General features: G+C 35.6%; 1 protein-coding gene across 3 annotated transcripts; it reads left to right on the forward strand.

Moving 5' to 3' along the window:
- The first annotated feature begins 7,156 nt into the window (after positions 1-7,156).
- LOC111988751 (coiled-coil domain-containing protein SCD2) lies at positions 7,157-20,768 on the forward strand. Of its 3 annotated transcripts, none has more exons than XM_024020536.2 (17): positions 7,157-7,542; positions 8,095-8,273; positions 9,493-9,568; positions 9,690-9,731; positions 9,836-9,898; positions 10,738-10,787; positions 10,871-10,898; positions 13,785-13,859; positions 13,973-14,083; positions 14,160-14,220; positions 14,842-14,958; positions 15,067-15,182; positions 15,381-15,450; positions 18,874-18,915; positions 19,595-19,635; positions 20,174-20,300; positions 20,382-20,768. In XM_024020536.2, exons 1-17 carry the CDS (start codon positions 7,162-7,164, stop codon positions 20,498-20,500), a joined length of 1,698 nt encoding a protein of 565 aa, XP_023876304.1. In that variant the 5' UTR covers positions 7,157-7,161; the 3' UTR covers positions 20,501-20,768. The 3 variants fall into 3 exon arrangements, with proteins under 3 accessions (XP_023876304.1, XP_023876305.1, XP_023876306.1); XM_024020537.2 differs by having other exon boundaries at positions 14,842-14,946; XM_024020538.2 differs by having other exon boundaries at positions 7,157-7,512.
- Positions 20,769-21,390: the final 622 nt, after the last annotated feature.

The following is a 21,390-nucleotide window of genomic DNA, read 5'->3' on the forward strand; positions in this document are numbered from 1 at the left end:
ATCGCTGGGCTCGGTCACAGTCGGTTGAGGTGACTGAGGATGTAGAGGAGGGAGAGGTGGGGGGTTGGGCTGAACTTGCTTTTCCACCACCCTGCCAGGCTGGCCCTCGATTATGTCTTTCAAGCTCCTTTGGCTTCTCCTTTGGATACCCATTTTTTCAGAGGTCACCTCAGGAGATTGGGGTTGGTTAAAAACTGTGAATTCGTCAGCAGAATCAGACAACTCTACAAGTCCTCCCGAAGTTTCTTCTTCTTCTTCTTCTTCTTCCTCTTCTTCTTCCCCTTCTTCTGCCTCTTTTTCTCTTTCTTCTTCTCCCTCTCTCACTTTTTGGGGAACAGAGTGTGATGATGAGGCTCCTATAGAGGAAATGGCCTTAGGCGATGGTTCAGTGAAGGGTGCACCTTCAGGAATGGAAGTGCCCTCAGGAACGATGAATCCCTCAAAGGCTACACTGATACGGTGGAGCCGAGGATCTTTTGCCTTTATCACGTACTTGGGAACCTGAAAGGCTTTTGAAATGGGGTCGTACTTGAGTATTAAATGTGCTGCTCTTAATTGGCCGTCGGAGGGATTCAGATACACCTCGGATCGTAGGATTCTGTCTAAGCTCTCCCTATTGATCAGCTTGAAATTACGTCTAGTGGCGCGCTTGTCTGCAAAATCATTAAAACATGAGAGGAAATTTTTGTCAGAAATGAAAATAGCTTCAATTAAAAATTTAATCTAACTTATAACGGGCGTACATCCTAGGAACCCCACCTGGTTGTCCCTCTTCCGTCGGACAAGGCAAACCATCATGCCACTCCCCGGAGAAAATAAGGAAATCGTCTTTTAAACCCTTGTTTGAGGTAGGGAGGCACTGGATCAATCTTACTGCAGGGTACCTAGACTTAAGGTAGTATCCCTGATCCTTCAAGTGATTAAGGTTATATACCCAGTTCACATCGTGATGGGTCAAACCTAAATTGTACGAGGCATTTAGAGCCTCTATACTCCCAAGCACCCTGAACATATTCGAGGCGCACTGTGTGGGAGATAATCTGAAGAACCTGAGGTAACTTCTCGTCAGACTGCCCATTGGGATAGTCATCCCTCCCTCGATAAAAGCTATCATAGGGATGACTAGTTCCCCTGTTTTTCTATCGTGTAACCAAGTTTGTGGAGAAGCATATCTCATACCCACTGTTGGGGGAATCCTATACTTAGCCCTAAATGATTCTATTTGCTCCTCGGAATCAACTAGATACTTAAATCTACCCATTTTCTAACAGTAGTAAAGAAAAACTGACGCAGAAGATGGAAAACTGGGGAGGGTTAAGGAAACTTACAGGTTTGGAAAATAAGCTCCTCGGACGGGCTCTTAGTATTTATGAGAGTGTGGAGTAATGAGAGAAAGACATATTCAATGAATATGTGTTGAGACGGTGTAATTTGTAACTGAAGAGAGATTTGATTTGAAAGACACTTTATAAGGGCACAGAAAGTGGGAGCGGGAAAAATCCCGCCCATAAATGCAAAAGATCCCCCACCGTTAGATTTGCATCAGGTTGTTGAACGTGTGGGACAACAAAGCAGTCATCATTTAATAATGGCGTGCTCCTGACGCCAAAACGTCAGGAGCATGCCTTGGGCAAGCAAAAGGACATTCTGAAAGCAGGGGAAGCCTACAAAATAAATGAAGGCTGGATATCAACATCTCCCTTTTTCCCGAGGTGACAAAAAGCGAGATTTTGAGGGGCTATTGTGGGGCCTGTTATTTAAAAAGATATAGGAATCCTCAAAAGTGGGCTTAGGGCCCAACGGCCCAATCCGAGGACGCCTAGTTATCCGAGGATAGTGTAAAAAATTATTATTAAAGGGATAATATAGGAGAAAGGGGTGGATATTGTATACAGCGGCATAACGCACGTCCGAGGACACCAAAGTCCGAGGTGAATGTAACTTTCATTTTATTCAAGAGACTCTGCAAAGTTGTATCTGAACTGGAAATTGAGTATAAACCTAAGGAGGAGTCGGGGAAGGTAGCAAATATCTTCCAAGGCCATCACCTCCACATTAAATGTTTTCCAGCTAACCCTCTGACCGCATTAATGTGGAGGTGATACCTGAACAGTAACTAAGCAGCTTTATGGCCACTAAGCAAAGGTTCCGGTAGGTGCTAGATGGGACAGAAAGGAGTTCCCAAGATGAGAACTACACGTGTACGATGGAAATGGAGGATAGAACGGAGTATATAACATAGAAACGGATGATACTAAAGGAAGGAGGAGGAAAAAAGAAAGAACGGAGGGTCCATGCATAAGAGAGGCTCATTGAAACCTAGCCGAGGAGAATTTTTCTCATACAATCAGCCTAATATATCCCTTGTTACTCAGCGAATATAACCTTTCCTGTCAAACAGTACTAGTTCTTGTACCCATGCTCTAAAAATTTATTGTTTGGGCTTGTTGGGCTGAAAACCCATTCATATTCTGGGTCCAATCCAAGTTGAGTCCCTACAATTGTCTTATTTCAAAAAATAAAAGTCATTAATTTACTAATGTTCCTATTATACCCCTATTAATTTACTAATTTAATTTTTTGATAAATTTTTTTAAGAGTAGTTTTAGAAACTTATATATTTTTAAAAGGTAAACAAGATAATAAGTGATGTTCTCTTAAAAAGTTTGATTTTTCAAACATGACAAAAAAAGTGGGACGGAGGGAGTATTTAAAAAATCAATTTAATTGGAGCACCTTTTTAGTTGTCTCATTAAGAATAACTCTTTAAAAAAAGTTGATAAATTTATTTAAGAATAGTTTTGTAAACTTATACATTTTTATATGGCAGACAATACAATAAATGATATTCCTTTAAAAAGTTTGACTTTTCAAACAGGACAAACAAATTGAGATGGAGGAAGTGATAGTTTATGTGATTTCAACTTCCATATGTTGTTTTATGGCAATAGAAAACAACTTTGTTTTTGGGCATTATTAATTACATACACTTTTACACAAGTCCATACATATGCACAAAAAACAATTGAAATTACATGTGAAAAAAAAATTGAAATCATGCGTTGAGAAATTTTAGTTGTTTTTCGAGCATGTGTACGGACGTGCATGCGCAACATGTTATAACTTATAACCTTTATTTTTTAGATTTAGTTAATAGGTATTTTTAGGGCATTTGTTTACTGATTATTTTAAGAAAGTTTTAGTACAACTTTAATGAGAAATATAATAAACTTAAAATAAAAAATAAAAAATCAATTATCTCTTTTTTTTTTTTTTCACATAAAAAATTTCTAAAAATATAGTTTATTTACCCCCTTGTCAAAACGAATTAAATGATTAAGATTATAAGAGCATTCGTTTTGACTTTTTGACACAACAATAATGCTAATATGAGGCACCGCCACCAATTGGAATAAAATAAAGAGCTGTTACATGGCTTCACTATATGCTTCCATGCAAAATTACTTTTTTCCCAAACAAAATTACAAAAATAAAAAGAAAAAAAGGAAAAATTAGCAAAAAAACTTGATAGCACTTTGCGGTTTATACTTTCAATTCAGCAATAGAAGAAGAAACAAATATCAATCTTAAAATTTTAAAATTTCCTCTGGGAGTTTCATCATTTCCTTGGTTCCTGCCCAAACTTCCATGCAAACTCACAGGTCCACAAACCCCATAAACATAAAATAGAAGGGGTCGTTGTAGTCAAACACACAGACACGTGTACACACGAACTTATAAGCTTCTCGAGATATCAAATCACAGAATCAAGGTTTATATATCCTAACTCCACCTGTGTTATCTTGCCAGGAAAGGACCAGACTTAGCATTTGATTTTGTTGTTTATGAATTATGATAGTCTGCCTGTGGAGATCTACATGTTATCCTATATGACAATTTCGGAACGTAATATAAGAAGCTTTGTCCTCCTAACTCTCTTGCTTTAATTTAATCTATGAAGTTCATTTATTACCCAAAAAAATTCACTTGTGTCCATGGTTAGTGTCATATTTTGTTTACAATCGGTTCAAAGATAGAAAAAGGAAGAGATGTAGGTAGACAACTAACATAAAATTTAGTCATTTTATAAAGGGTCTACTATATGTACAAAGGCACTGACTACAAAATTGTATGCAACGAATTCTCATTAGTTTATTGAGAATTTATAGGTGATTCTAATGTTTTGGAACTAAGACTTGATTATTGTTGTAATTGAAGTTTAACTTTGTCACAATTTAGGTCAAGAGCCTTGTAACTTAGTTCAAAAGTTCAAATTCCCCTTCTCCATTATTGTGTAACAATCAAATTTCGACCCCCCTCCCCAAAAGAAAAGCTTGTCACAATTTAAAGAGGAAATATAGGTTAGAAACTCAAAGAACTACGATTTTGGCTTGACTGAAAAGTATGCAAATCATCATATAATTCTGGTTTAGTTCTGTTAAGAATGCAGTTAAAACTTAAAAGCCATAGTGGTTTCCAATTTCATATTCATTAACCGAAGCAAATCAACCATTCTAATAATTCCTATATGTATATTCCTTCTTTTTGAGATAAAGATAGAAATTGTATTAAGATATCGAAACAAGGAAAAGAAGTAAAAGTCTGAGGCATACAAAAGTTAGGCCCAGAAAGACATAAAACAAAAAGAACCTCAAGGCTAACCCAAGTGCCTAAGAGGCTGTTTAGACAATGGAGACCGAACTCAGGAGAAGAAAGAAAGAGAAAAAGAAGGAGACAGTGTCAGGAGTTGAGTTGACAAAGTTGTGTAATGGGTCCCACCATGTGTGTTTAATTACAAAAATGTTATTAAGTTATGAGTTATGGAAACTGAAAACAGGCAAAATGTGTTTTCAATTTTCATAACTCAAAAATCAGATAATTGAGTGATGAAAACAGAGTTATCGTGCAACCAAACAGATATTAATCTATGGGTCCCACCATTTTTGAGTTATAAGTTATGAAAACTGAGAATTGAGTTACGGAAAAAATTTTTTTTTTCCTTCTTCTTTCACTGGTTTTTTTTTTTTTTTTTTTTTTTTTTTTTTTTTTTTTTTTTTTTTCCAGTGGGTTCGAGTTTCTGGGTTTCTTTCTTTCTTTATTTCTTTATTTATTTATTTTGTTCTTCATCACAGAATTTTTTGGTCTGAACCTGCACTCCATGACCGAGTAAGGATGGAAACTGAAATTTGGATTTGAGGTTTCAAAATACCCACATAAATAGGTTTCAAAATACTCATTCCTTGAACATGGCGGTTGGGGTTTTGGCGTGGTGTCCCAGCCGAGACTAAGGACGAAGATCTCGCATCGGTTCTGCATCGGTTGATGGACGAAGACCGTGGACCGTGGACGAAGACCGTCGCCGTATTGGTTCTGTATCGGCTCGTCGTCGTCCTGTCGACGCCAGCTAAGATGGAGGTGGAGCTGGGTTCGAGTTTGTGTTTTGTTGTTGTTGTTGTTGGAGTTGTATTGGCTGTTGTTGTTGTTGTTGGAGTTGTATTGGCTGTTGTTGTTGTTGTTGTTGTTGTTGTTGTTGTTACTTTTGTTATTGTGGTTGAAGCTGGGTTCGGGTTTGTATTTTGGGAGAGTAACAGGGGTGAAGGAGGGGAAATGAGAAAATGGTGGGGCCCACAAAACAATTTTGCTCTGACTAATTGATAGGTATGGAACCCACAAATAATGTGAAAAATATTAAGTGATGGAAATTGAATAATGGTGCCAAACAGCCTTAGTATTTTAGAGTGATAAGTAATGGGTAATGAGTGATGAGTGATGAGTGATAGAAATTGAGTGATGAAAAAAATAGTGCGAAACAGCCTCTAAGGTGTTGTTTGATTTTTGTGTTTACATCATCCATAACTCAAAATATGTAGGTCCCACAGCTGAGAAGTGTATTTGGCATTGTTTCTAATTTTTGTTTCCATCACTTAATCCTCTGATTCTTGAGTGATGAGTTATGAAAATTGAAAACATATTTTATGTATTTTTAAGTTATGAAAAAAAAATTATGATAATATTTTGGTAATTAAATACACATTGAAGAACCTACAGTCAGATCAACATCACACCGGATCAGATCAACATCACACCAGGCGCTGCTTTTGATGGGTCTCTTCAACGGCTCTCTTCACTAAAGCAGATCGCTCTCATCTCAAGATCACGATCTGCATACAATGACAAACCAGAACAAGGAAATTAAGAAGTCCTTTGTGCTGCAGTGAGTTGTTGGGTATTCTGTCAAGAAGCCAGTAGCTCCATCGAAAGTGACCTTTGGTTTTAATTGGATCTTTCCGAAATAGTTCTTGTTGCGTGCATTCCATAAAGCCTAAACAATTACTGCCCAGGTCTCTAGTTCCTACTATTCCAACTTATTCACCATACAGCGAAACAGTAAGAAAGAATTCTGATGCAGCATTGGAGCACTTCTGTATTCTTCCTCTAGCCATTGTCCAAACATTTCTAGCAAATGGGCATTCCCATAGCACATGCCACGTAGTCTCAGGCGTTGATCGCAGAGTCTAAAATTACAAAAAAATCTAGTACCACAAACTCTTGCTACAACTGTCTAGAGGTTGAGAAAAAATTGTGGATCTATATGAAATTGATAATCGGTCAATCACAATCAATTATGTAGAATAATTATAGTAAAAATTGTGACTTTTAACGTGGCATTAGAATTACTCCGAAAATTAATTCCATTTGTTTAAGAACAACAACAGGCCTCAGGAACGTTGGGATGGGTTTTTCGAATTCGGAGGGTTTTAAAATGGGCTGGTGTCCGCCAAAGCTTGGGCTTGAATAGAAATTTGGGCTTAAGTCCACTGATTAGAGTCAGTCAGCTGGGTCACTGACGGTGGGAGTCTGTACGTACGATTTAGTAGTTGGCAGATGAGGCTAGGCTACTACAACATTAATGATTTCACCGGCCAATGATCATTCATTTTCAAAACCAGTTGAATATTGCGCCATTTCATTAAGCATGGCTTAGTTGGCCACTATCAAATGTACAGAAAAGTGAAGAAAACTGAGAACTCTTCAACTACATGCATTTATGTTGTCCTCCGCATATTCTCAAAAAAAAAAAAAATGTTGTCCTCCGCACTTGACAATATAAAAGCTACTGCTACTCGTTGCTAATATTAACAATTAGCATTAGTGACTGTTATGGAGCGTAGACGAACCGACAGTCCGCTATACATCCGCCAATGGAGCAGCGAGACTCCCACTTCCCCCGTCACCAACTCGGCCTCGCCGGGGATGTCTCCGTCGCGTGCGACTCACGTTAGATCCGCCTCCGCCACCGCCTTCTCCACCGTCAAGCGCACTCAGAACTTCGCCGCCAAAGCCGCTGCTCAGCGCCTCGCTCAGGTCATGGCCTCGCAGACCGCCGACGACGACGACGACGAAGACGACGACTCTGGCCTAGGGTTCCGTTACAGTGCTCCTCCTCCTTCTATTTCTCTCTCTCACACTCGCAACCTCATGACCACAACCACCAAGCCGGCCATTCCGCCTGTAAGAACCAATAGATCTCCTTCACCGTCGGTAATTCCATCTCTACATTCTACATTTAACTCTGTGAGCTAGGAGATCGGGCTGTAGATTTCAGATTTGGCAGTGCATTGCGTTGTGTGCTCTGTTTTATGGAAACTTTTTTTTTTTTTTTTTTTTTACTTCATTGAGCTTGAATTTACTTTCAGATAGTGTTTTATCGTAATGTTTGAGCAAATGAGAAGCGTGTTCAATGGAAACGAAGAAGGTTTGTTTGATTGATTAGTTAATAAATTGAAGTAAACCGATTAAGCTTTAGCGTTTATAATTTATTGAGCTCATTAGTTAGGGTTAATTATGGCTATTTATGGAAAGAATGTGTGCTATCTATAAGAATGATATTTGGGAAGCAAAAAACATGAAAATGAATGTGATTGGTGCCATTTTAATATTTGAATTACTTTTGTGTTATTGGTGACACGATAGTTTGTAAAAATTATATGCGCTAAAATTTGTAATATCTCCAGCATAACTCTTTGGGGGGAGGATTGGGCTATATATAGTAGAGAGCTAATTGGATTTTTTTTTTTCTCATATTTTAATTAGTTGGCTCGGAACTTTGTAGAGGAAACTCCGTCGGTCCGTGCAGCGCCCCCTGGAAGGCCATCTGCAATTTCGGCTCGTACAGCAGCGCCATTGTTACCGCCAAATAAAGCACCATTGAGGACCGCCATTTCTCTTCCTCCACTAGATCAGCCTCCTGCAATTGTGCAAAGCAATAAAAGGTGGGCGATTTTACGTCATTTTACTCAAATACCCAAGAAAAGAAAATATTTTGCCTTGCCTATGAAAATTATGTATGTATAAAATGTTTAGGATGATTGGATAATTTGGACTCTCTAATAATGCTATTCTTAATGACCCAAAAACCTGTTTTGCTATATTGATGATTCATATATGTCAAATCATCATGATAATTATTTTGTGTAATTGAAAAATGGAGGGTGTCAAAAGTTAAGTGCCATAAAAAATATAAGCAAAATGTAATAAATTAGATTTGTTTATTTTGTGAAAGTACCTACAACCTGAAGAAGCTATTGGCTGGTTTTGTGAAGCCAATTTTAGCTTTGCATGTAATATATCTCCTCGTATCTGTGCTGAAAACTTTATTTATCCCCATGACATCTAGCACTGGTGGCTTTATTTGAGATATGCATGCATATTTGTATTTAAGTACATACGGTCTTTGTGATTCTTCAAAAAGAAAAAAAAGTACATACTAGCTGGAATTAATGTAGGTTTTAGATTCTTTAACTGTTCATTAAGTTTTTTTATAACTAGTCGGTAACTTGTGCAATGCACGGGAATGTCTAACATAATAAGATTGTTCTCTCTTTTATTTTTTGTCTAAATATGAAATTTGATGATTAAGATAATTATTAATAGGCATTTATTAGTCTATATATAAAATTTGATAATTATGGTAATTATTAATAGGTATCTATTATGATTGTAAAAATTATTATTTGAAGTATAAAGTTTGATAATTATGGTAATTTTTAATAGGTATTTATTATGATTGTGTTTGTGAATGGAACTATCTATTCTACAATTTAAAGAAAATATCAATTGGCAGGATTCTAATGGAGTGTTTAAATATAGAATAGAATTTTAATTAATTAATTGGTTAATATATATTAGAATAATGACAAGTAAAATTGTGGAACCTCTAAAGCTTGTGTTGTGTGTCGAAATACCACGATGTCAACCAAAAGTTAAATGTTTCCAGTTTTATAAATTATAAATTAGTGCACCAAGATAATTAATACTTTGACATAAATGCAAAGTGTGGTGAGGTGGCAGGCTAATTGAAGAGAATTTTAAGGAATGCGCCACATGACATAACATTAGACTATTTTTGTTGAAGTCTATGCTTTATATATATATAAATGCAGATATATAGATTTGTAATAAGTGGAAGATGGTTAATTGCTTGAATTACAGATTCACATCAGATACGGGAAATTTTAAACCAAAAGATTCAGGAGATCAACGCGATGCTTCTACACTTCGTGATGAAGTATGTCAACCATATCAATTTAGTTTCATGTGTGCTTGTTATGCATAAAACTAAGTATGTGTTGTGAGTATTTTATTTAGGTGCATAGTTTTCTTGAAATTAACAACTACTTGCCTCACAGCTTGATATACTACAAGAAGAGAATGAAAGTATGCTTGAGAAGGTGCAATATTTTCTTCTTGGCCTTTCCCAACAAAGTAAATTCATTATTTATACATTTTATTTCACCTGGCAGTAGTTAACTATATGATGGAATTTGATGTACAGCTCAGACTTCAGGAAGAGAGACACAAGGAAGCAGAGGCCAGAGTTAAGGAGCTTGAGAAACAGGTAATTTCATGCTGTACAGCATAACGTCAGAGGGTATACTTCCCAATATGTAGACTCTCTTTTATGGGTGCTGTTACATGGTTGGAAGATTCCCTACTCTGCATTCCAACATGTTGTAATTGAAGAGCCTGACAAAATTTTGTATAATAACATAAGAAGAGCTTGGCCAAATTTCATCATGTAATGCATAAGCGTATTGAGTTTCTATCATATTACTGTTAAATTTTTGCAATTTAATACCTTTAGTGGCCATTTAATATGTTAATTGAGAATGGTGGTAGCATTTGAGGTGTCAATTGAGCTCTGCATTATGTGCTGGACCTGGAGTTGACTCTCACAATTCATCCAATGAGGTTTTCCATCCATTCATACCTTACCTAGAATGTTAGGTTTAAGCTCTTTTTTCTCTCTTAAATTCTATGACCATTGATAGCTAACTTCATTAGGAGCTATTATTAACTTTTATTGCAATAAACAATTTTATGGAACCCATTGACGGTGGTTCATTCCTAGAATGCAATAAACATTTTGTAATCTTAATTCAATTTACTCTTTTTAATGATATTTTTAAAGAAAAAGAAGAAATTGGTGAATTTTCTAAAGCGATTAACTGGTAGATTATTGGTACAGATATATGAGTTTGCCTGCATGCTAAGTGGCCTTGCAAAATGCAGTTTACCATCTTAAGATCATTGGATGATTTGGACCTTTTTTAAAAAAGAAAGAAAAAGAGTTTTAAGGGTTTGGAGATTCGTAATTTAATAGCAACTCTTTTTTACATTTTCGAACATATTGCAAATTCAATTTGTAAGCCTTGTTGCTTGATTCCAAATTTGCAGGTTGCTTCTCTTGGAGAAGGTGTCTCTTTGGAAGCTAAACTCCTGAGCAGGTGGATTTCATTCTAACAACCTTCATGTGTGGTCTTCTTTTTTTCTTAATGTGATTGTAACATACTAGATTATTAATCTGCAGAAAGGAAGCTGCACTGCGTCAAAGAGAGGTAATTAGGGAAACTTGAAATGTACTTTATTTTGAGTATGTAAACCATAAATGTTAGTAACTTGGCATTATAGCGTGGGAAAGGTTACTACATGATTAAATCCTGGAACACCTTGAACCCACAAGGTAGAGATTTGGGATCCACCAGAAAAATATGGACCAAAAGATTGAAATATTTATTGATAGCGAACTTATTATATTCGTTTTACGATGTAGGAGCCAATTTAAAGCAAAGTTTTGATATCCACTCTTCTCCAATCGGAATGACCATAAATTCCTATTCTGGGCAAAATTCTGGCCTATACGGGCCATTTCAGCAAAACATACATTCTGGAGAAATTGGTTTGGGGTTTTCTTGTAATATTTTAGGAAAGATGCACCACTTTAGTTAAATCCCCTCCTCCCCTTATCTGATAATTTGAATCAACTTTCCCGATCCCCAATTCATTCTCTCGCTCTCTCAGGCTCTCATACAATCGGCTTCCTTGGCCCAACTCCCAATTTATCTTTTCTCATAGCTCACAAGCTCACAGAATCATAGGTCCCATTTGGAAACTTGGTATTTCGTAAGCTCTTCCACCTCCTAATATCTTAAGGTTTGGTGCCTAGCTCAAAAACTTATACCCACTCTTTATTTCTAAAGCTTTTGTAATATAGTTTTGGTGAAATCGAAATATTTTAGTTCCTAAGCTTTCTTTTTCTTTTTAAATTCTATAACTTTTATGAATTTATGTTGGTTAATGAGATGGCATGAACTATGAACTTATTATAAAGTTATTCATATATAGCGTTACTATTGAAATGGCACACCAGTACATATTGGTTGTGAAATATTCTGTTCTAGTAGCAAAAAATGAAATGTTCTCTAGAATGAATGTCAGAATATTGATTCTAAGGCTCCATAAAACTTAATTTTCGGGTAAATATATTCCTAGACAGATCCTTATATGTTACCCTACCATATAGGGACTCAAATTTTTCTAAAATACTCATAAAATACTCAAATGCAAGCAAATAAAACCATGCACTAGAAAAACCTGAAATTTACATACAATAAGAAATTCCTCCAATAACCACATGTGATGTTCTATGTCAGATTCTTCTTCTTAGAAAAAACTTGTTATCCAATCTTCTTTATATTTATCAAAAAAAAAAAAAAAAAAAATCGATTAGTTCAATCCATAAATTGAATTAAAAAAAAATCGATTAGTTCAATCCATAAATTGAATTAACAAAACAACTTAAGAAATTCTTTTTCTTGGTTTTTTGGCAATTGACAAGATTCACCAAATGAGAATTGACAATCTAATCAAATATTTCTACCCCAATAAAATCAATATATTATAGTACTTTGTTGTTCACACAATCAATTGGATTGTTTGACTTGTGGGTCATGGGTTTACCATCTCAACTGATTTTGAATTGGTGTTCCTTAATTTTCTCCATAACCTCAAGTTAATAATATTTTCTATGATAGGATCTTCGTTACTTTTCTACAAAATCTCCATATTTTGTTCTTTGACTTTGTGTAATCTTGAAGAAGGATATTCTCTTTACCACATGATTCTTCAACCTGTGCCTCTTGTTCATATTCTTCAAAATCATATTTGTCTTTGCATAATCAAATCTTCAAACTTCAATATTGTGTCTTCCTTTGGTATTTGAAAGATAGAGCTCATGTCGTTTAATCCCCCTATGTATAAATTTAGACACTTAGAATCATCAGTAGTAAAAATAAATATTTTGTAATAATCATGGGGAAAAAAAGAAAAGAAATGAACTAAAATCTTCTTCATTCTTTTCGAAGAACAAATTTCATGCTTACCTTGACATACTCTATCACTTGTATATCAGCCCAATATTTGACCGCATCACTTCTTAACTTATTAGACATAAATCTTACTTTGTTTTTTCATCCTGGATCTTCCAATAATCAAAATAAGCCTCACCCCCACCCCCTGCCGCCCCCCCCCTCCGCCACAAAAAAAAAAAAAAAATTGATGGATTCCCACATTATTTCATCAAAGAATTGAATTTTGTTGTATCTAGGAACACGTCTATGAATAGGCTGACTGTAAGCTAAATCTTCACTATAATTTCTCCTATCACTTTCACAATTCCTATTGTCATGAATACTTGGATCAACTAGAGAACTTTGTTCATTGGATTTTAATGCCGTCATCTGAACTCTCATTGTAGTCTAGATGGCCTACACCCCTTGATCATTGTCTACAAGGTGGCTGTCTATCAGTAACTTAGTGGTTTGGTCACCAGATCAGGCTAATCAATGCTCTGATACCACTTGAGGCTGTGTGATGGCTTGGGAAGGGTTAGTACATGACTAAACCCTGAACATCTTGAATACACAAGGTAGAGATCTAGGATCCACCAGAAAAATAGAGAACAAAAGGCTGAAATTTTTTGGCAGTGAACTTATATAAATGCGTTGACAACTTACGGCTCAATTTAATGGCTCTAGAAAACTTAATTTCTAAACAAGAATTTTCCTATAGAGATCCTGATCGATGTCCTACTATAAAGGGCTCATTTTTACTAGAATACTCCCAAAAATACTAAAACAAGCAAATAAAACCCTACACTATAAAATTCTGAAAATTACATAAATAATAAGAAAATTGATCCAATAACCGTGTACAATGTCCTATGTTAGTACTGTATGACTTTCTACTTCAGCAATGCTCTTCTACCTTGAGTTGAGCTGTATCAAGTTAGTCTTCTTCAGTGGCCTTGTACACTACCAGTAGAACTTCCTATCTCAGGAGTATTGGACTATGAGCAAAATGGAGTCTTATTTCATCAGATAGTGGTTAAAATGTTTTACCCCTTAAAGAAAACTCCCTCTGATGAGACCCTCTTTGTTTGACAGGCTGCACTTAAAGATGCAAAAAAATCTAAGGGTGGAGAAGATAAGGAAATTGATTCCCTTCGATCTGAAGTTGCGGTAAGTATGATAGCACACCTTTTCTATGTACTTTATTTAAAGTTTCTGAGGAGTTTTCTGCTGCTCCTACTGCTAAATATTTCAGTTTATGTTTTATTTCTTGCCTGAGTCAGAATGCAAAAAATGAGGCAGCAGATGTCATGCAACAGCTTCATGGAGCTGAATCTGACGTAAAAGCTCTTCGATCAATGACTCAAAGAATGATACTAACTCAGAAAGAGATGGTATTTACTTGCATCATTGTAAGGAGAATCTTAATAGTAATTTGGAGATTAATTATCTAGCTTTTCCATGTTTCAGGAAGAAGTTGTGCTGAAAAGGTGTTGGCTTGCTCGTTACTGGGGCTTAGCTGCAAAATATGGTAGTATGCATTGTCTTCATTCATTATGAAGAGAAAGAATTCTCTGGTTACTTGTCTACTCTTCGCTCTATGACTTAATTAGACAACATACAGTAATGTGGACAAGTTTAGAGCTTTTATGGAGTATGCTTTGTCTTCATTCATTATGAAGAGAAAGAATTCTCTGGTTACTTGTCTACTCTTTGCTCTATGACTTAATTAGACAACACACAGTAATGTGGGCAAGTTTAGAATGTTGAATAAAAGTTTGTGAAGACTACAAATTCCGGAAGCCATTTTTTCTTTTACCCTACCCCCACTTCTATTATGATCTATGATCTATTGTGAACTCTGAATTATTCAAGCCTATTATTTGGCCTTCCATAACATGTCCACTCTCATTCATCGAAAAAAAAAAAGAAGGAAGTCCACTCTCAAGTGTTCCATGCTGATGTTTTATCTCTCTCTCCCCTCCCCCCTCAAGGTAAAATCTTCATTGTAGTTTTGCTTGGTTTTGAGTACCTTTTTTTTTCCGGATGTATGCATACTTCATTATCTTCTTTGTTTGAACAGGTGGATGATTATGCAGTTCATCATCATATCTCACTCCCTATCTTACGTAACATCTTTCTTTATCTGTAGGTATCTGTGCAGATATCGCAATGTCGAAGTACGAACACTGGTCATCCTTGGCACCTCTTCCATTTGAGGTTGTCCTTTCTGCAGGACAAAAGGCCAAGGAAGAAGGTTGGGAAAAAGGCTAGTAATCCCTATTGGAGCTTGCAGACGATATGGTTTTTTTTTTTTTTTTTTCATTTTGCTGGCAGCAATGTCATCTTTTTATGGTTGTATCATTCTGTTTAGCAGGTGATGATGATCCTGAGAACAGGAGCAAAGTTCAAGACTATGATTTAACAGGAGAAGGAAATATTGAGAGTATGCTTTCAGTTGAAATGGGGTTGAAAGAGCTTGCTTCCTTGAAGGTTCTCTTCTAATTAATTGCTCAGAGTGTTTTGTTTTTATATTTTTCTTTATTATTTGCTTAAATTCTCCAATTAAAGCACCACATCTGGTCAGCATTAGTCTTGTTGAATAGTCGCTGAGTCTACATGCTTTGGTTTTGCTTTCTTGTTTAACTGCAGCCATACAAACTAACATATTTAATGTTTACCATTGTCAAGGTTGAGGAGGCCATTGTGTTCTCACTGGCCCAACAGCGCCGTCCAAATTCTGCTCGACTATCTATTTCAGGTGTGCTTTATATAACTGACATGCTTTGTTTAATTCCCTTCTGAGTCCTGCTCTATTTGGTAGATTTCTCTGTTCAATACTTTTGTCTGTCCTTATTTTTTTTTTTTCTTTGATATGGTCTTTGATTTCCTGTTTTGGGTGACAATGGGCTACATCTCCATATATGTAGGCATTAGAAGGTTAAGCTTAAATATATCTAGTTGTACATGACAGCTATGTTTTGATATTTCACATCATCTACTTTACTTATCTTTGTTTTGTACTTTTGCTTCAGTTTGAACTTTTAATCCACCAGTTATGTATATACCATATTATGGAGATTGGAGAGGGCATTGACAAATTTGTTGGGTACTATAGGCATTTGAGTTCTTGTCAATCTTCTTCTTGTTTGCTAGTTCACAATCGTATATTTTCATTGTTGGGTTGAGCCCATAATTTTTTGCTTGGAATGCAGCAACTTCTATCATGGCTGACAAAGTCACTTGATTCGGGAGACGCAAGGAGATTTTTATATTGATTTAGTAGTATTTACATTTTTGCAAGATTTATTTTTATTTTGGCAAAAACACTACATTTTGGGGTCATAGTCAATTTGGTCCCTACATTTTGGTAGTAATCAATTTGGTCCATGTTATTTTCAACTTGTAGTCAATTTGGTCTCTATCACTAACTCACTAATGGAAAATGCCAACGTGGCAAATGGTGTGCACTATTGTCTCACTTCAATCCCACATGGCTTATAAAATAATATTAATTAACATAAAAGAATTACTTATCAAAAAAAAAATTAACATAAAAGAATTGCCACATCAGCATTAAAAAATAAACATTAGAAAAAAAAAAAAAGGACAAAATTAATTCCTCATTTAAAACAAAAACAAAAACAATCACTCTCTAATTCATTTTCTTTCTTCCATTTTCTGGGTAACCATACACAATACACCCTTCTTGTAAAACCACAAACAACTTAGAAAAACCAAACCATGTCCAAATCTGTGTATTGAAAGTTGAAAGTCAAAACAAAACATCACCAACGTGAAACTGATCTCTTTTGCCTTCACCAACCCTAACAGTATACTGTACTAGCAGTGGCAATGGACTCCAACCCCAACAGCAGCACATCTCTGTCGACCTGATGTGACTCCTCAGTGGCAACGACTTCTGCAGTTCTTGCTGGGTGTTGGGGTCATGCGATGGCTGATCGGTGGTGAATGGGGCTGCATTATGACAGATGTTTTGGTCTCTACAGTGGTTAGGTTGCTGCGGCGGCAAGGTAGAGAGGGACAGGTGGTTGAAGCTTACCCACTGTTTGGTTTCCGAGAAATTGTGAGAAAATGAAAATAAAAAAATTCGACCCTAACTAACCCAAATCGCTGGTCACAGTGAGAATTTCTGTTGAACTTTGTACTTTTGATTATATAGCACAGAGGAGTGAGTTGTTGTTATTATTTTTTTGGCTATTTCTGATCTGCACATTTACTTGATTTATGGTCAATACGATTTAAGTTTTTAGTTCTTTTCTTTTAGTTTGGTTTTCTGTATTTCCAAGAGAGAGAAGACTTTGGATTTGAATAAAATTCAAACCCAACCATTTCAATTGAAAAATAAACCCACCGCAGAATAGTTGTATTGAGATTTTTTTTCAATGTTTGTTTTGTGTTTCATTGCCAAGAAAAGAAAAGAAGTGCGATTCTTATATATTTTTTTTATTCATTTCATTTATTATTTTTTCCTTAAAAAATTGTAATTTAATATAAATGTTGATGCGGCAAGTTTTTCATGTTGATTGAAAATTTTTAATATTATTTTATAAGCCATGTAGGCATGAAGTGTGCCAACAGTACACACCGTTTGTCACGTAGGCATTTGTCGTTAGTATTTAACGGTAGGGACCAAATTGATTGTAAGTTGAAAATAACATGGACAAAATTGACTGCCATCAAATGTAGGGAGTAGGGACCAAATTGACCGCGACCCTAAAATATAGGGACCAAAATGGTATATTCGCCTTTTATTTATTAGGTCCTAGTAGGTTATTAGTCTATTAGTATTTTAATATTCGGAAGCAGGGTTATTTATGTAATAAGACGATTAGGTTTCCTACCCCAATTAGAATTAGGGTTCTGTTTTCCTATCAATCAAAATTATTGTACTCCTTTTGGAGAGGATTTTGGCGAATAAAAGTTGCTTTTGGTTTTTGGTTTTGTGCTGACTCCAGCCAACTCTAGGTGTCGGCTCCTAGTGGTTTATCTCTGAAAGTTGTTGACTCCTAGGTTCTTATCCTTTATTTTCATATCTTTTGATATTATTATTCAATTGTTCTGGTTTGTACTGTCTTCACTCTTTCTTGTCTTGGCAGCCTGTGCAGATGAGAAATATTTGGGACTTATAGTCATTGAATAATGATTTTTGATAATAGAGTTGAGATTTGAAAAGCACATTGGATGGATAGGTCCATGGTACAAGAATATAGGAGCTATGTGTAAATTATTGAGGTACCTGGGTACTAGTACAAAACCGCTTTACATTATAGCCTATGACTTAAACATACTAACATTATTGTGCATTGTTATATTCTTTTCAGTTACCCTTTTAAACAATAGAACATAGTTAGGATGATGCTTTGTACAGTGTTGAGTCAATATGGATAATATGGTTACCATTATAGGGTTATTGTCTAAATTATTTTTCTGGTTGCTTGTCCTCTTTTGGGACTTTATGATTTACTAGTTCCACTATCTGATTGCTGGGGCCATAGTATATGCCCAAGCCCACACCTACTTTGTGTGCAAGACGAGTCTCCTACTTGTACTAGAAGTCTAGAGTTTAGTCTACTATATATTCTCGTGTTAAGGTTCATTGTAACACAGGTTATGTAGCCCTTAAGGGTTTTCTCTGTGAACATAGCTTAATAAGGCTGAATCATGTAACCCTCATCTTATTGTGTTCCCTATTCTATGCTTCCTCTTCCGCATACTCTAGCATGTTCAACATGGTATATATCAATGCTAATTTTTAACAAATCTTATTCCAAATTATCTTTTCTCCCTACCTCAACTGATGTTGTAACTGATCTCCTGCATATCTGAGCAGCATTTTCAACCTTTATCTCCGTTGGTACGTTACTGGTTAGAATTGCATGTTTGAGAACCATTTCCACATGATTTGCTTTTCTTGTTTCTTATTGGTGCTAGTGCTACTTTCACCTTCTCTATATGAATTAGTTTAACTTCTTACCATAAAGCATGGGGCTCTTATTTTTTGTCTTTTTGTAATTTTTTCCTCTGGTATTTTCAGAGGTATGTGATGATTGCATTACACCTAGAAGCACTCTTCATTTCAGTTAGCTTGTCATGATTCCATGAGCCACATTTTTCTTAGTGAAATCTCAGTTTACTGATATATACCCCCTCATGTTTTCAGATCTTAAATCACCAAGTGATCCGAAGTTTATGGAGGCATTCGGTAAGTCATATTTTGGTTTTCCTTCGCATTTTGCTTCAGAATTTGTTACTATGTGCTTGAATTGAGAAAAACTACCACCGCACCAATCTAAGATGGTGGACATAGCACTTATTCAAAATATTTTGGGTAAATTACATTATCAAACCCTATAATTTAGAGGTGGTTTCAAATTAAGCCCTGCACTTTCAAGAACGTTTCAATTCAAATGATAAATCCATTTTGCATAATGGCATTAATGGAGAATGCTTTTAGACAAAATGACGTGTGTTGCTTGGAGTGAAATAATGTCCACATATAATAAACACGTGTTTGAACTTCTGTTAACAGTGTTAGCCTAAATGGGTGTATGGTTTGAATTGAAACAGTTTTTTAAGAGTCGGGTTTAATTTGAAACTTGTGAAGATATGAGAGATTTAAATTGAAACCATCCCTAACCCATGGGGTCTAAAATGTAATTCGTCTAAAGAACCAAAATACAACCATAATTATCAAATCAAATTGATCAGGATGAAATTTTCAGTCAAGCTGATTTACTAAAAGAAATTATTCTTTTACTATCTGTTTACTTCTAATTTGATTTGTCAGTCTGTTTTAAATTTGTCAGTTTTTGATGCTTTCTATCATTACGAATTCTTTGTCATGATGAGCACACGATATTGACATCAATTTTCTCTTGCAGAACTAAGCGCTGAGGAGTCTGAAGATGTTCTTTTCAAGGAGGTATGTTGTTGTTGTTGTTGTTGTTTTTTATTTATTATTATATTTCTTCCATGTTCTTTCTCAAATTTTTTTTTCCCTCCCCGTTATTCCTTGATCATGTATCCCATTCTTGTTGTGTGATGATACATATCTATTCCTATCCTAGTCCTTTGGTCAACACTAGGAACTATCTGGGCTTTCTTATTAGCCTTTGGTTAACTGCTGGTAGAATCCTAGTCTCTAGTAAAAAATTCAACTCAATGTCATCATTTCCTACTGATGCACTCAGACAAGCTTCCAGTCCTTTTATAATGCTAGTTGTGGAACAGGTTGGAGGAGGTTATGTTGCTTGCAACTTTGGGGTTTCCTCTTGCTGTTCTTTAAATTCTTCTCTGCTTTTTACCCACCTTTATATGGTACTTTAGATCAGTCAGCCAGTGTGTAAGGATTTAAATGGTTTCTGTATGTTGATCTTCATGCCTAGTAGTTGACAGATATCTCAAATCAATCAGATGTATTAGAGACTGAATCTGATATTTTCCGTTTTCAACTTGCACAGGCATGGCTTACATATTTTTGGAGAAGAGCCAAAGCTCATGGTATAGAAGAGAGCATCGCAAAAGAACGTCTTCAGTTTTGGATTAGCCGCAGTGGGCATTCGCCAACTTCACATGATGCTGTTGATGGTAATTTCTACTTCATTAATTTAGAGTTTTATGTTCAGCTGTTGCTTATGAAGTATTGCTTATCTAAATGTTTTATATCAGTTGACCAAGGTTTGATGGAGCTCAGGAAATTGGGGATTGAGCATCGACTATGGGAAGCATCTCGGAAAGAAATTGACCAGGATTCTTCCAATTTGATTTCACGGAAAGCTGCTGCATAAATGAAGAGTACTGCTTGACAAACCACCACTGCCTTGTGATGTTTGCACTCCTTTTTTGTTTGTTTCTATTTTCCTGTAATTCATTTTTGTTAAATTTTCTTTTAGTTTTGGAGCATTTTTGTTTGATGTGTGATGTGGGAAAATACCAACTGGGTTTTCCATTTGTGTTGCTGTGATGTAAAGTTCATTACACGTATTCTCTATTGACCCATTTGGGGTACATAATTTAAAACTATAAATTTTGTAATTAGCTGTATGATTTAGTCTATTCTTCTCTCTTTTTTCTTTTATTTTATTTTTAATTTTTTTAAATTTAAATTTTTTTTATTTTTTATGAACTTATGATTTAGTCTATTCATGAGGTCAGTGGAGCCCTTAATTGATAAAGCTGTATCCATGTGATAATTGATATCAGTCTCATATATCCGTTTATGTAAATTGCATTTTAGAGTTGGTGTCCTCCTAAATTCATATTGATCGTAGAAACAAAACAAAATGTTAATTATCAGGTGTCATTATTTAAAGGCAAATATCAATCCATAAATCAAAGAGAAATGGTAGTTCTTTTCCCTTTATTCATGTATTCTATTTTTTTCAATATAAAAATCATTTTAGAGCAGCTAAGCAAGGGCGAGATTTGGGCTCCATTCTGTTGTGAATGTGGATATGAATCATATAATCAGTCTCCGACCAACTTTCATCATGCTTGTTGATGGATTAATTATGATCAAAACTAAAAAAATTCGGCCTTTACCGGTCTAATGGCTGATTTCAATAAAGACATAAGATGGGCTGGCGTGACAGGGTCCAATAATGAGCCAGGAAATACCCACACTTTGTACTCCTAAAAAAGTAATGAGTGGCCATCAATGATATTGGTATGGGCTGGT

The sequence above is a fragment of the Quercus suber genome, unplaced genomic scaffold (genome assembly GCF_002906115.3).
Source record: "Quercus suber isolate HL8 unplaced genomic scaffold, Cork oak 2.0 scaffold_272, whole genome shotgun sequence".
NCBI lineage: Eukaryota > Viridiplantae > Streptophyta > Magnoliopsida > Fagales > Fagaceae > Quercus > Quercus suber.

Bases quoted from the DNA above. Each gene is read 5' to 3' on its own strand.
- LOC111988751 (XM_024020536.2), top strand. From the start codon at position 7,162: ATGGAGCGTAGACGAACCGACAGTCCGCTATACATCCGCCAATGGAGC. The intron at 7,543-8,094 runs GTAATTCCATCT...TATTTTAATTAG, and splicing joins ATAGATCTCCTTCACCGTCG to TTGGCTCGGAACTTTGTAGA. The intron at 10,788-10,870 runs GTGGATTTCATT...ATTAATCTGCAG, and splicing joins GAAGCTAAACTCCTGAGCAG to AAAGGAAGCTGCACTGCGTC.